Here is a 14,738-nt window from a genome sequence, read left to right on the forward strand (position 1 = left end):
AGCCAATTTTGTGTTTTTAAAGAGTTTTGAGAGTGTGGAAAATCCCTAGTAAAATGGTGATATTTACCTTCTTGATTAAAATCAAACACTTTTACCGTTTGTAAGAAAAGTTTAATGGGATGAAATTATTTGCTAGTCGGGTTATAGCTTTGGGGGTTACCCTTTCGGGAAATTCCGTAGCGTGAGATGTGTCTTGCCCAGAGCGTTTTCCCATGCAAAGCCGAGCGCCTGGCTTCAAAACTTGCTGCCATTTGAACGTTAAATAATCCTGTTTCCACATATCGTATCTGTTCCTTGTAAACACGGGCCAACGAAAATGGATGACGAACTCCAGTTATGCGAAGAACTAAGACGTGTTTGTGTAGAAGGCGTAGAAAGAGAACTAAATGAAAGTGCCAAATGTTTACACAAGCTTGGATTAATCTACTTTAAAAACAGGCCTGATAAAATCTCACTGATACAGAGTGCTGTTTTGTTAAATGCAGCCCGAATAAGGAAACCAGATAACATCTTGGAGGTTAAAAGTAACATCCATAAACTTTGCTCTTGTGTTCTGGAACTTGCTGGCGCAAATAATAAGCAGGCAGATTTAGTTTTGCAAGCTGAAAAACTATCAAAGAAAGTACTTGCATTGAGAAGTGAAGTATCTGAAATCCTCAATAAGATTCCAATGGTTGAAAAACAACTGTCTGTAGACGAAGATTCGAAAGCAAAACTAGATCATGTTGACAAAATTGAGAAGTTACAAATTCGTATTACAACGCAGTACACCCTGATGATGAGCGACCTTATGATGTATTGTGTTGAAACAATGGGTAAACCACCTTGCAAGTTTGCTCTGGTTGGAATGGGATCCATGGTACGCAAAGAAATTACACCATTCTCTGATTTTGAAAACATTATTGTCTTAGAAGATGGGGTTGAATGTGATCCAGATGATTATGAGAACATTCTTGAGTACTTTAGATGGATTGCTGTCATATTTCAACTGATTATTGTGAACTTGGGTGAGACGATTGTACCCTGCATGAATCTGCCGTACTTAAACAACTTCATGGATAGCAATTACAATTGGTTTTATGATGCGTTCACTCCAAGAGGAATAAGTTTTGATGGCCAAGTTCCATTTGCTTGCAAATCTCCTCTTGGCAGACCTCCCACTGATAAGAAACCATGGAAGGCGGAGTTGATTAAACCAGTAAGCGAAATGCTTGAATATCTTCAGTCAGATGTTGATTTGAAGAATGGATACCACCTGGCTGACATGTTGATGAAAACGTGTTATGTTGCTGGTGATGAAGGTGTATATGAAAAGTTTAATGATGGGGCAGAGGAATACATGCAGGATCCAGCAGAAATGAGTCAAGAAATGCTGGAGAAGTATAACAATGGCCTTACAAGGCAAAGCTTTTTCAAACAACTCAATGAAGATTTGGAAAACTTCAGCACAATGCAAAAATCTGGGAAGCAATCAAAAAGAATGATCAACATAAAGCGGAAGATCTATCGTCCTGCAACATTGTTTTTGGCTGCTTTAAGCAGACACCATAAAGTCAAATCTAAGTCTTCTTTTGATCAAGTGAGAGAACTGAAAAACCTCGAGGCAATATCTAAAGAAATGTGTAATGACATATTATTTGCTGTTGCTATTGCTTGTGAGGTCAGGTTGAAAGTTTACTTTCAAAACAATGGGCAAAGAGATGATTTTGAACAAAAAATTGTTGAAAAAGAAGATGGAGTAAGACTGACTAGTTTTGAAATTATGGTTGGTCAAGAAAGCTACATTTCGTTCGCAAAGATTGTGATTCGACTGCAACGTGTAGTAATGACCAAAGTGCAGTATGTCACCAATATTAGAGAAAGAATTTTAAATCCTTTTATGTTGTCGTTCTGGTTTGCTGATATTTCAGATGACTACAAAGCTCACACTGCTTTCATATCAATATACAACAGCCTATCAGAGAAACACAAACAAGCGTTCAAGTTTCTGACGCATGGGTATGCAGGTCTATTTAGCATTGACGCCCAAAATATAACTCCTTCATATTTGTCTTTTATTCCACTGGCTAAAGAAAATGCTTACTCAGAAAACCATTACTTCACCGAACCCCATGTGCTCCAAGAACTGTCAGCTTACACACCCGAGGAACCCGAGATTTGTGAACTTGAGGATTCAGTGGTGTTTTAATAAATGAATAAGAAGCTGAGAATAAAAGGACTGGCCCATACTGTTGTTAACATTGTCATGTTTGAAAAAACCTTCCAGCAAGAACTTATGCCATCATCAGTTTAAATGCCGCTGTTGGTGTAGTTTCTGCATCATTATATGGAGCTGATCTGACCGACGTCACAGATTAAACATGACAATGTTAACAAAAGTATGGGCCAGTCTTTTTATTCTCAGAATTATGAGCACATCTGTGAGTAGTGTTCCAAATGATAAGCTACTTTCACAAATCATGCAAGTCATACTTGTTGTTGACATTACCAGTTTATGTTTTTTCTTGTGTGGGATATGTATACTTTGCACAACATACGCAAACTTGTTCGTCTGCTTTTTTAAAATTATGTTGTATTTACCTGAATATTCGTCTGACACTAAGTTTTTTGTATGACTAGTTAGTGTCTGAATTTGCCTTCCTGGCTTCTTTGTTTGCATTTTTTTTAACAATTTTAATTTAAATTTTATTTTCTGTCACTCGAAAACCTGAAGATGTTTGAAAGTCATTGATGATGTTTTTATTGAATGTTTTTTAATCCCTCTTGGAGAAAAGTGGTTTAATTAAGGCTGGAACAGAGCTGACCCTAAAAGTGGTTTAATTAAGGCTTGAACAGAGCTGAACCTAATCAAAAAATGGCCAAAAATTAACTCAAATTGATGAATTATAATAATGATAAAAACTTTGCAATTGTGCTTTTCTAATCTAAAATTTGTTAAATAACTTTTCAATGCACAAGAATAGGTGTGTCACTTTAATGTAGATATGCACAAAAGAATCTGTACCTATCAGCGTAAATGTTTTTGTCGTTTACACTGCAAAAATATGTGATAAAGTCAACCAATGTTTTTGATTTAAGATTTTTTGTTGTACTAAATAGTTAGTGCCTACTTGCATTGTGTGTTTTTCAATTAAATCGTCATTTACGGGGTTTAATGTTTGCCTGAAATATTTACTGTTCAGCCTAAGTTGGCTATGGTTAAAGTTTAACATGACTTTCTTTTGCTGTGGTCACAAGATTAGTTGTTTGCACAGGTCGTAAGGTGTGCTGCTTGTATTGTGTTTGACATTACATGGAGTTTTGCAACATGCAAGACTTTAGTTCAGTCTTTAGTGTAATTTATGTTCTTAATGCTTGACTTAGCACAAGGAAACCAATACAAATTCCATTAATTCTTGTCTACCTGTTCAGTTAAATGAATTTTTTTTCTCTTTGTGATATTTTATAGTTTATTGTAAGCAACGAAAATGAGCGAAGAGAAAAGGTTGTGTGATAGTCTGAGAGAAGAGAAAAGGTTGTGTGATGATCTGAGGAGATTTTGTGACCGTGGTGTTGAGAAAGATCGAAGTAACTCTGCACGGATTTTCCACAAGCTCGGGTTGATAAATAGAAAAAGGAGCCCTGAAAAAGTTGCATTGATTCAAAGTGCTGTGTTGTTAAATGCGGCAATAGTAAGGAAGCCAGGAAATATCAGGGAAGTTACAAGTGACCTTCAAGAGCTGTGCTGCCATGTGCTTGACCTTGCCAGAGCCGAAGATACAAGATCTGACTTGGTTAAGATATCCAGGTCGTTGCAACAAAAAGTTTTGCAATTTAGAATTAGCACCAATCACAATGTAAACCGACTCACTGCTCCACCTATAACATCACACGGGGAATTTTCACACTTCAAGGTACAAAGAGCAGGGGATGTTGAAAGATTGCAGAACGGCATTGCAGAAGAATTCACTGCACTTATGAAGGAAATAATGGGATACTGCATTAGAATAAAAGGACCAGCTCCGTGTAGATATGCACTGGTTGGAATGGGATCACTTGCAAGAAGAGAAGTAACTCCTTACTCTGATTTTGAAAACATCATTGTCTTGCAAGATGGAATACAACACCGTCCAAATTACAAAGGAATCCTGGAGTACTTTAGATGGATTGCTGTCATATTTCAACTGATTATTGTGAACTTTGGGGAAACCATCATACCCTGCATGAATCTGCCGTACTTAAACAACTTCATGGATAGGGAAAAAAATTGGTTTTATGATGCGTTCACTCCAAGAGGAATAAGTTTTGATGGCCAAGTTCCATATGCGTGCAAATCTCCTCTTGGCAGACCTTCGACTGAAAGAAGGCCATGGAAAGTTGAATTAATTAAACCAGTAAGCGAAATGCTTGAATATCTTCAGTCAGATGTTGATTTGAAGAATGGATACCACCTGGCTGATATGTTGATGAAAACATGTTATGTTGCTGGTGATAAAAGGATCTACGATGAGTTTGATCATGGAACTGTGTATTACATGACACAACCTACTAAACTAGACAAAGGATTGCTGAAGAAATACAACCCCGACCTCACACTCTTCACCGACAATCCTACATTCCACAACCAACTATTTGAGGATATTGATAGATTCAGTGCATTACAAATTGCTTCTGACCAACAACCCAGAGGGGAAATCAATGTGAAACGCACAGTTTACCGACCAGCTACGCTGTTCCTCGCCGCCCTTAGCAGGTTTAACAAAATAAAATCCAAATCCTCTTTCAATCAAGTAAGAGAGCTTACAAGAAAGGGAATGATTTCTGATTCAATGTGTGGAGATTTGCTCTTTGTTCTTGCTATTGCTTGTGAAGTAAGGCTGAAGGTATACTTTCAGAACAAAGGACAAAAAGACACCCTGGTGCAATACAGTGAAATGACACAAGGCTCGTGGGTTTCAACATTGGAAAAAATGGTTGGCGTTCAAAGCTACCTCACATTTGCAAAGGTTGTCACGCGAATTGAGAGAATAGTGATAAGTGACCTACAATACCAATCCTATCCTCACGAGAGGATTTTAGCACCATTTATGTTAGCTTTCAGGTTCTTGGATTTGAACGATATCGCCAAGGCAGACTTGACATTTGCGTCAATATACAACAACCTTACAGATGGGCACAAACGTGCCTATGCTTTGTTGACTGGAGGTGTGGGAGACCAGATGTCTGCTCCAATGCAAACAGGTTCTGCAATGGTTGCTTATCAGCTGATGAAAGGAAAAGGTCCAAGGCATCATCATAGCCAGGCTGATAGAAATGATCTTATTGGAATGACTCGATACACTGCTGATGAACCGCAGATACAAATGCTTGAAGATACCATCCGATTTACTTAAAACAATCTTCCTGTTGTACAAAGGCAATTGACATAAAATAATTTTATTGTAACAAAGTCTTCCCTAATTTTATCATCAGTAATGTAACGGCAACCATTTGTTGCAAAGTACCAAATGGACAATTTGTGCTCGGAGACAAAAACAGTTGTTGTTCATGTGGAAAGGTATTTGTTTGGAAACAAGAAAACTTACATCTCACTTCTACAAACCGGAATGTAATCATGTACATTAACATCCAGTCAACAACTAATTCAAAACTTGTGCAAATTAATTGTGACATGTAATGATTTTAGTTGGCTTATATATTTTCTTCCAGAGTGTATTATATATTTTTGTTGTTCATAGCATCCATGTTACAATATGTGTCCAGTGCAACACAACATCATAATTTCTGCAAATTGTCTTTTTGTTGTTTGTTGCTGCCGGGTTACTTTGTAAGATTGTTACAGCAAAGCATGTAAATCCTTTTTCAATGTAACTAGTCGATGTACATGTTGAGCTTTACGGAATCATTTGAGTATCATACAAATTACCAAATATTGCAATGCTTTTTTTGTTTGTTACGACCAATGCAAAAGCAATTGACAAAAGAAGAATCAAAATAACAATCGCATACATAGATGATTTAGAACATTTCTTTTGCAATGTTACAACAGTGCTCAACAGAAACCTTTGAATTATGAAACTATTTAGGAATAATAAACTACAGTAAATCACTTTTCACTTCCATTTCCTTCTAGCACTGTGTAGATATCTTGTAGGGAACTTTCGATTGCGTCCACCAAACCTTTCACATCGCGGTTGTCATAACTTGTAATGTTGCACCCGACCATATGATCACGAACTCCGTAACCAACACCAAAACCATCGGGAACCACTGGAGCGAAACCACCCATAGTCACAGCATGGCTTGCAAGGGTAGATGTTGAAAGGACAATGTGGTTCATTGTGATGTAAGAATTGTCTTTAAATATTGGTGGCGTTGGAGTTTCAAGGATTTTTTCAGCCGTGTGCTTGAGACCAAACATATGCCTGTCGAAACCTTGACCTGTGAACACAAGCATGGTTCTTACAACTTGTCCTTTAAAAAAAATTGCATGAGGATCAGGGTGGTCCTCTTAAACAACAAGTGCAGCGATCCAACTTTACTAAAATGCAACAAATTAATTCTATGAAGAAATGCTAATGTGTAGTTTTTCAATTTAACAATGAACTTTGCATTAATGTTTCCATGGCAACAAGATAAACACAGGCTTCTTCACTAACCCATTGCTGCGTCTTTGGTCAGTTCGTTATGTTTGCCACAACTTTTTCGTATGAGTTTCTCCACTTTAGATCGGTAATCACTGTCGTTAGACAGCTTGTTGTTTACTGATGACGCTGATCCTACAAAAACATGAATTTGTATTATATTCCTATCAAAAAATTTAATAGATCAACCCCTTTTTGCAGTCCTATGTATAGAAAATGTCTTATATGATATTGTTGGCAGTTATGTGGAAACTTTTAAATATGCAGTGATGATATTTATTTTGCTGCTACACAAATGCTATAAATTTCAAAAAGCAATGGTTTTCTAATACATAACATACATTCAATTCACATGAAAGTGTTGACTTACATTATGTGTATCATGTTAGTCTGATGGTTTTAATGTACAGGTTTTTGTTGGAACTTACCTTGTGCAATTGCTCTAGCAGCTTCTTGAGCTTCCAGTGTACATGATCTTATAGTTTCGGTTCTCCCGTGTTTGAAAGCAGAAGTACTGCAAGATTCATAAGTAGCAGCAGGATGACCGCACAACTTGTAATGACCGACCTATGCACAAACAACTGAAACATGTAACATTGTTTGGCATTTCTGTTTCACTTATTCGCACAAAGCATAAAAAATAGGAAAAATAAACACAGTTGCTTGACCTTGAGGCACATTTCTGTTTCAAGATACATTTTGGGAAAGTAATAATTAATATTCAAATTATGATAAATCTGTTCCATGCAAACCCACTTGTATAGCAAGTTGCATGATGCCGTCGGGTGAGACTTTCTTCTTCTTTAAGTAATCCTTGTTCATGTTTGGAAAGTCGCAAGCAGCAACTCTCAGTCGGCCGATGTCTTCTTTGTATCGACTCCGGGCATCGCTTGAAAGTTAAAAATAAGTTTAGACTGCTTGCAACCAATCTCAAGGGATTATTGTTTTACTGGCATCGCCACGTTTTCCCAATAAGTCCGAGCAAGAAATGAGAAACCCTGGACAATTAACGGGAAGTACATGTGTTTGCATATAATGTAATTATATCTATGACATCTGACTCAGATATCAGACATATTTCCATCCATCAACTATTTCCCTAAAAAGGCAAATATGCGTGACCTTAAAATGCAACTTTGTCATGAAGTTTTTTTGTGTGCCACAAGATGATAAACGTGGAGAACCACTGATCTTTACCAGCAACAACGAGACTGTCAAGGTATATTAGTGCTTCAAACCTAATTGCTTGCTTTGCAGTCTCGTCAAGATTAAACTTGATCCGATTTACATGATTACTGATGAAAGTGTTGTCGCCATCTTCATCGTTGCTTATCGCTGGTTTCAATGTTGAATCGTCAAATACTTCGTTAAAGAACCTCATCACAGCAACTCCTGCATTCACAGCAACATACATGTTAGTGTGTTTTTGATCTCTGACGAGATATTTTTCTTGTAGTTCAGGCATAAAAAATGATCTGTTCTTATTAACACCCAGTGGTGGGATTCAAATATTTTGGCATAGTAACCATGGACTAAAATACGTCTGAAGTGAAACATAGGCTTACACATATGCTTGTTGTAGGTTTGACAGTTAACATCCATAGATATAGACTAAATAGAGAACCTAAACGCAGTGGTGGGATTAAGCCAGTTGAAACCGGTTCATGCGATCCAGTTCTTGAAACTGAATAACCCATATAAAAAGGTTTTACACCAGGCACTATATATTCCCGCAGTTGCTATTCTTATCACTGGTATTGTATCGAAATCACAAGTTAAACTGGCATCACAGCCAAGCTGAATCAGATCGACTGCAATGTCTTAGCTGTGAAGCAAGTAAACCTTGCAATATATTGGATGTACAAACATTAAACTTACCATCTCCCCAAGCATGTTCGAAGTTTAACCCAACTTCACCGTTGGCCGACACAATCAAGGAAAAGCTCTTGTCAAACCACCGGGAGGCGCCATCACCATGAAGAAAAGTGTCAACCATTTTTGTCGGGTTATCGGGCACATTTGTATCATCAAGAACTAGACAGAAAATCGATGAATCGATGTTGGCCAGGGCTGTCATATTTTTGGTGTCAAGCAAATGTTTTCTGCAGGAACATGCATGTTTTAGAGGTCAAACAAGGGCAGTAACTTCACTGCTTCAAACTTATTTTTTCTAAATCATACCCTGATAACCACACAAACCTGTAACTGTTCAAACAACAAAGACTTGTTCATTAATTGTAGGAGGGAATGTGTTAAAGCAACAAAAATTTTGTGAGCCGCAATGAAAAATTTTTTCAGATAAATCTGCTGGCATAATTAAGAGACTTAAATCACATTGTAAGATGGTACCTGGCCCTTGCCCATGTATTTCTATCAGTTGTTGTCAAATAAGCCACAGAATTGTCGTCATGCGGAGTTTTGTCATCAAGGATGCTTTGGATCGAAGCTTTAATCTGACTCGGGTGGAGAATTCTTCCATTCAAACTCATCACTTGAACTTTGTAAAAGTGACCGTTTCGAATGACAAGAATATGTCTAAAAGAAAACTTTGTTTGCAAACATAAGCATTTGTTACAAAAGAACAAGACAACAAAAGGCTGTTTTTAGCGAAACATATTTTTACAAAAAACAAAGCGCATTTGGACACAAGGTCTCGGTAATTTTTAAGTTTTCATGTTGTTTTACACACAGCAAGTTAGAAAAATGTTGATTTCAGGAAAATAAACCTGAAGCTAAGGGGTACAATATTCACATAATCTAAGTTGTCATGGCAACACACCTTCTACTTACTTACAATGGTTGCGTATTCACAGGCAACATTCGGTGATGGCTGTTAGTTAAAATAACAAACATTTTGTTGCAGTTTCAAACCTGGACCCTGGGTAGACTCTGAGTTCGTCTTTGTCTTGAAGTGGGATCCGTGTTGAATTCAGGAGGTTTTTAAACTGGCTCATATCGAGTGGATAAGCTCCGTTCATCATCATGGGTATGTATCTCAACTTTAATGTATTTGGCAAATATCTGCAATAATACTGGTGGTTGTGGTTGGACTGAAGCTTAAAACATAAGTTTTGACAGCAAGAGCATTCAATAATATTTCCTAAACTAAACCAATTGTAGCCAAACATGTGCCCAAGTTAACCATAATCCACAAACATACAGCAGCGAACACATCCTACATCAGCATTTTAGTTTTTAGACACAAAGATCTAGTTTAAAATACACTTACTTTACTAGAGTTTGCATAGATGCAGACTTTGCAGTGTCTTTCATGTAAAACACTTCTGGTGAAAGGATTTCCGCATTCAATGTGTTTTGAAACCGAACGGCTGAGACAATTATGTTTGTGCAGCGTGTAGCCTATGATGTATATACTGATTATTTCTGCTCAAATAACTCCTTAAAAATTGGAAAATTACTTCAATCATTCTTTTTACTACTGTTGAAAACATAAAAAATTTTGCACAAGATGCAACTTACTGGGTCATTCATGGCTTCATTTGGATCTCGTTTGTAAACCAGAAATGGATTATAGTTGAGCGGTAGAGGCAATCTACTTTCCAAATACATGTCAAACCACGGTTTACAAATATAACTGGTTTGTGGATTGGCTGCATTCATAGCAACAAGATGTTTGTGCAATTCTGCATGAAACATACGCATTGAATTAATTGGTGTATATTGTATGGACTTACACTTGGACAAAATTACCTGGTCCATCGTTTTGCATGAATGAACGCACTGCCCTCTCAGTGTCATTGATTGAATGAGCGTTGACATTGGGGTGACCTTCCAAAGCTCTTAGTGATGTCAGATATTTTTGTAAAGTGTCTTCAAGCTTTGGAATGGGTAGTCTAAAGTATGGATCAAGTTGAATTGGGAAGTCAAAATGTAAAACAAAATTAATTTGAGTTTATTGCAGACCTTCTTATTGAGAAACAATTGCTTTCAAAATGAATTAGTTTTATGTAATTTTAATGCTGACAAAGTAGTCGTTGATAAAGCATCAATATCATCAAACAGTCTTATCCGCAACAAAAAATACTAATATAATTTTTTAACAAGTTCCGCAAAACAAATTTAGGGCATTTCTTGGTTATTTTACATTTCGTAGAACTAAATATTGTTACCTGGGAAGGCATTTCTGAAAATGATAAGTTGGCAAACGGCTGTCGTGCAATACTTCAAGTGCTGATGAATATCTTTTTGCTGATCTGCATAATGCCCTGCACACCTATACATAATACACATGTATTGGTATTGTCTACATTGCGAAGGCAAGTCCCACCTTTAAGTTTAAAACAGCATTTCGAAGTTGCAAGACCATGATTGGTTGTACTTGGAATATCCAAAATATAGTACACCAATGTTTCTCTGTTATCAGCCAGTATTTACAACATAAATCAAAATTTTAAACCTAATTTAACAAAAAGCTGCTTTACAATGAAAAACAATTAACTAACTTTTTGTAAAGTAGATTATTGTGTTTATGATATTAGCAATTTACATCCAAAAAAGAAATTACAATCGATTAAGGAAAACATAACAACTAAACAAAACGGAATATTCCATCAGAGTTCAAACGCGTTTTCAATAAATCTTAACCATTTAAAAGTTTGTCATTCACTGCTGTCTCTCTCTGTCTTCACTCGGACAATCACAGTATCAGCATCCAACATTTATTCCATCAGTTCCATCTCACACTCTTTGGGATAAGACATATCAATGTCTAAGCACACGTAGCTGATATCTCATGAAATCCACGTTGTATCCAATAAGGGCAATCCACAAAGGAATCAAAGCAATGTACAACCGCAAGCCTGGTATGATATTATCCAGGTACAAACAAAGAAGAATCTACGTGTAAATAATATAAAATACTAAGTATGCGAAATCTTAAACCACATAAAGTTTACCAACTCCTTCCAGTTGTATTTACCTGAAACAAAGTAATACAAAACCAGACGAACAAATTCCAACACTTCCGCTCTTTTGTGACATTGTGGGAATCCTGCAAAGTCATTTTTACTTGCATGTTTAAAACAAACCTGATCAACATAACAGCAAACATTTGTTGGATAGACATCACTGTTTATCTAACCTCTACTTACATAAACACCCCCGTTTCTGAAATGAATGATCAGTTGTAGAGTGATGACAAACATTTCAATTCCATCATGAATAAACAAAGGTATTGATGTTAGCGCCCATGATACCTGAAACAAAAGCTTTGTTGTTATTTGTGGTTCGCTAGAAGTTGCACAAACGCGCAATTTCCAAATTTTTTAGCAAATTCGTCGAAAAAACAGGAAACTGTTTGTAAACAACTTCACAACTTACGTTCATTTTTCCGTCAAGTTTTAAAACTAGCAAAATAAGAAACACCAATGCGGCAATCCATCCTACCGCCATTTGAGGAAACAAAACCATTATTCTGAAGTTAAACAAACTGTATATATTCCGACCTAATAATTAATAATAACGACAACTGATATCTAATAAACATATAATGTAAACGACACACCGGCAATTTGTAGATTTCTATGTAAAAAAACACATCAAAGTGTGTGATAATAAACACTGATGAGGATTATTTAACTTCATTATTTAGATGGTTGTCGCCAGAATCACTGGTAATTATCAAAAATTACTGCAATAAAAAAAACGCCAAACTTTTTATTATTGTTGTGTGACAACAACTAATGCAAACAGCAATGAAATTTCTATGTCAACTGTGCACAGTTTATAAAGAACCACTGTTTTTTACGTTTGCAGTGATTTCCAAATCATGCAAAATATGTACAACATTATTTAAATAAAACTATAACAGCAGTTAAGCTTTGTATTTTGTTGAAATATTAGTTGAATAATATTCTTCACCATATTTTTGTTGTAAAAACCCCTAAAGGTTATTTCCCTTGAGTAGTGTACAATAAGACTTTCACAACATCTTCCCTAAACTATTCGTTGTTTTTGTTTTTCATGTTTCAATTACGGAAAATTGAACTCCAATTCGATGGCCATCACAAAACATCCATAAATATATTTTCTTGTCCATCGATTTTGCCTACTGTGTCGTTGTGCTTAATATATATTGCTTGTATTGTTGTGTGAATAAGAAATGAAGTAGCAGAGAGGTGAGAAAAAAACTAGTACGAAGGTAATAAGAAATACCGCGGGCACCAAAACAAGCTGGTTAATCAAATCCACAGTAACCCAACTTCGGTTCGCAGAGAGTTTCATCATCACATACAGGTTTGAATGGTTTCTAGTTGCAATTCACATCACAGTCCGCAACACCACATTTTTGGAATAAAACCAAGGCCAAAATTAAAATGTAGGTTTTTCGACCAAATCAATTGGAATTTGGCGGTTCCAGGCGGTTGGTGGGGGTCCAGGCGGCCCTGGGGCCCTCCCAAACCAGTTAACACCAGAATCGGCGCCACCTAATCTTTGGCCAATTTTTGAAAAAACACCAAGGCTATAGCCTTTCCTTTTTTCCGGATTTGAGCCAAAATTAAAATGTTGGTTTTTCGGCTAAATCTATTGGAATTTGGCGGTTCCAGGCGGTTGGTGGGGGTCCAGGCAACCCTGGGGCCCTCCCAAACCAGTTAACACCAGAATCGGCGCCACCTAATCTTTGGCCAATTTTTGAAAAAACACCAAGGCTATAGCCTTTCCTTTTTTCCGGATTTGAGCCAAAATTAAAATGTTGGTTTTTCGGCTAAATCTATTGGAATTTGGCGGTTCCAGGCGGTTGGTGGGGGTCCAGGCAACCCTGGGGCCCTCCCAAACCAGTTAACACCAGAATCGGCGCCACCTAATCTTTGGCCAATTTTTGAAAAAACACCAAGGCTATAGCCTTTCCTTTTTTCCGGATTTCAGCCAAAATTAAAATGTTGTTTTTTCGGCTAAATCTATTGGAATTTGGCGGTTCCAGGCGGTTGGTGGGGGTCCAGGCGGTCCTGGGGCCCTCCCAAACCAGTTAACACAAGAATCGGCGACACCTAGTCTTTGGCAGATTTTTGAAAAAACACCAAGGCTATAGCCTTTCCTTTTTTCCGGATTTCAGCCAAAATTAAATGTTGGTTTTTCGGCTAAATCTATTGGAATTTGGCGGTTCCAGGCGGTTGGTGGGGGTCCAGGCGGCCCTGGGGCCCACCCAAACCAGTTAACACAAGAATCGGCGACACCTAATCTTGGGCCGATTGTTGAAAATACACCAAGGCTATAGCCTTTCCTTTTTTCCGGATTTGAGCCAAAATTAAAATGTTGTTTTTTCGGCTAAATCTATTGGAATTTGGCGGTTCCAGGCGGTTGGTGGGGGTCCAGGCGGCCCTGGGGCCCTCCCAAACCAGTTAACACCAGAATCGGCGCCACCTAATCTTTGGCCAATTTTTGAAAAAACACCAAGGCTATAGCCTTTCCTTTTTTCCGGATTTGAGCCAAAATTAAAATGTTGGTTTTTCGGCTAAATCTATTGGAATTTGGCGGTTCCAGGCGGTTGGTGGGGGTCCAGGCGGTCCTGGGGCCCCCCCAAACCAGTTAACACCAGAATCGGCGCCACCTAATCTTTGGCCAATTTTTGAAAAAACACCAAGGCTATAGCCTTTCCTTTTTTCCGGATTTGAGCCAAAATTAAAATGTTGGTTTTTCGGCTAAATCTATTGGAATTTGGCGGTTCCAGGCGGTTGGTGGGGGTCCAGGCGGTCCTGGGGCCCTCCCAAACCAGTTAACACCAGAATCGGCGCCACCTAATCTTTGGCCAATTTTTGTCAAAACACCAAGGCTATAGCCTTTCCTTTTTTCCGGATTTCAGCCAAAATTAAAATGTTGGTTTTTCGGCTAAATCTATTGGAATTTGGCGGTTCCAGGCGGTTGGTGGGGGTCCAGGCGGCCCTGGGGCCCTCCCAAACCAGTTAACACCAGAATCGGCGCCACCTAATCTTTGGCCAATTTTTGAAAAAACACCAAGGCTATAGCCTTTCCTTTTTTCCGGATTTCAGCCAAAATTAAAATGTTGGTTTTTCGGCTAAATCTATTGGAATTTGGCGGTTCCAGGCGGTTGGTGGGGGTCCAGGCGGCCCTGGGGCCCTCCCAAACCAGTTAACACCA

At 37.8% G+C, this 14,738-nt stretch overlaps 4 protein-coding genes across 4 annotated transcripts; 2 read left to right on the forward strand and 2 right to left on the reverse strand.

Moving 5' to 3' along the window:
* The first annotated feature begins 293 nt into the window (after positions 1 to 293).
* LOC145908661 (uncharacterized) lies at positions 294 to 2,261 on the forward strand. The gene has a single exon (XM_082995980.1). The coding sequence runs from the start codon at positions 317 to 319 to the stop codon at positions 2,186 to 2,188; it is 1,872 nt and encodes a 623-aa protein (XP_082852106.1). The 5' UTR covers positions 294 to 316; the 3' UTR covers positions 2,189 to 2,261.
* Positions 2,262 to 3,446: 1,185 nt separating this feature from the next.
* Positions 3,447 to 5,408, forward strand: LOC145908036 (uncharacterized). The gene is made up of 2 exons (XM_082995202.1): positions 3,447 to 3,484; positions 3,515 to 5,408. Exons 1-2 carry the CDS (start codon positions 3,468 to 3,470, stop codon positions 5,370 to 5,372), a joined length of 1,875 nt encoding a protein of 624 aa, XP_082851328.1. The 5' UTR covers positions 3,447 to 3,467; the 3' UTR covers positions 5,373 to 5,408.
* Positions 5,409 to 5,546: 138 nt separating this feature from the next.
* On the reverse strand, positions 5,547 to 11,240 carry LOC145908035 (carnitine O-palmitoyltransferase 2, mitochondrial-like). The gene is made up of 13 exons (XM_082995200.1): positions 10,912 to 11,240; positions 10,754 to 10,857; positions 10,335 to 10,477; positions 10,104 to 10,267; positions 9,853 to 9,983; positions 9,495 to 9,644; positions 8,973 to 9,158; positions 8,502 to 8,725; positions 7,862 to 8,015; positions 7,380 to 7,512; positions 7,052 to 7,190; positions 6,639 to 6,758; positions 5,547 to 6,420 (listed from the first exon to the last, which is right to left on the reverse strand). The coding sequence occupies exons 1-13, from the start codon at positions 10,948 to 10,950 to the stop codon at positions 6,086 to 6,088; spliced, it is 2,022 nt and encodes a 673-aa protein (XP_082851326.1). The 5' UTR covers positions 10,951 to 11,240; the 3' UTR covers positions 5,547 to 6,085.
* Positions 11,060 to 12,128, reverse strand: LOC145908037 (transmembrane protein 60-like). The gene is made up of 4 exons (XM_082995203.1): positions 11,964 to 12,128; positions 11,735 to 11,839; positions 11,563 to 11,634; positions 11,060 to 11,480 (listed from the first exon to the last, which is right to left on the reverse strand). The coding sequence occupies exons 1-4, from the start codon at positions 12,051 to 12,053 to the stop codon at positions 11,346 to 11,348; spliced, it is 402 nt and encodes a 133-aa protein (XP_082851329.1). The 5' UTR covers positions 12,054 to 12,128; the 3' UTR covers positions 11,060 to 11,345.
* Positions 12,129 to 14,738: the final 2,610 nt, after the last annotated feature.

The sequence above is a fragment of the Ascidia mentula genome, chromosome 7 (assembly GCF_947561715.1).
Source record: "Ascidia mentula chromosome 7, kaAscMent1.1, whole genome shotgun sequence".
Taxonomy (NCBI): Eukaryota; Metazoa; Chordata; class Ascidiacea; order Phlebobranchia; family Ascidiidae; genus Ascidia; species Ascidia mentula.

Bases quoted from the DNA above. Each gene is read 5' to 3' on its own strand.
- LOC145908661 (XM_082995980.1), top strand. From the start codon at position 317: ATGGATGACGAACTCCAGTTATGCGAAGAACTAAGACGTGTTTGTGTA.
- LOC145908035 (XM_082995200.1), bottom strand. From the start codon at position 10,950: ATGGTCTTGCAACTTCGAAATGCTGTTTTAAACTTAAAG. The intron at 9,645-9,852 runs GTAAGTGTATTT...GTATTATTGCAG, and splicing joins TCTATGCAAACTCTAGTAAA to ATATTTGCCAAATACATTAA. The intron at 6,421-6,638 runs GTTAGTGAAGAA...TTGTGTTCACAG, and splicing joins GACCAAAGACGCAGCAATGG to GTCAAGGTTTCGACAGGCAT.
- LOC145908037 (XM_082995203.1), bottom strand. From the start codon at position 12,053: ATGGTTTTGTTTCCTCAAATGGCGGTAGGATGGATTGCCGCATTGGTG. The intron at 11,635-11,734 runs GTAAGTAGAGGT...ATGACTTTGCAG, and splicing joins TCAGAAACGGGGGTGTTTAT to GATTCCCACAATGTCACAAA. The intron at 11,481-11,562 runs GTAAATACAACT...ATTTACACGTAG, and splicing joins TTTGTATTACTTTGTTTCAG to ATTCTTCTTTGTTTGTACCT.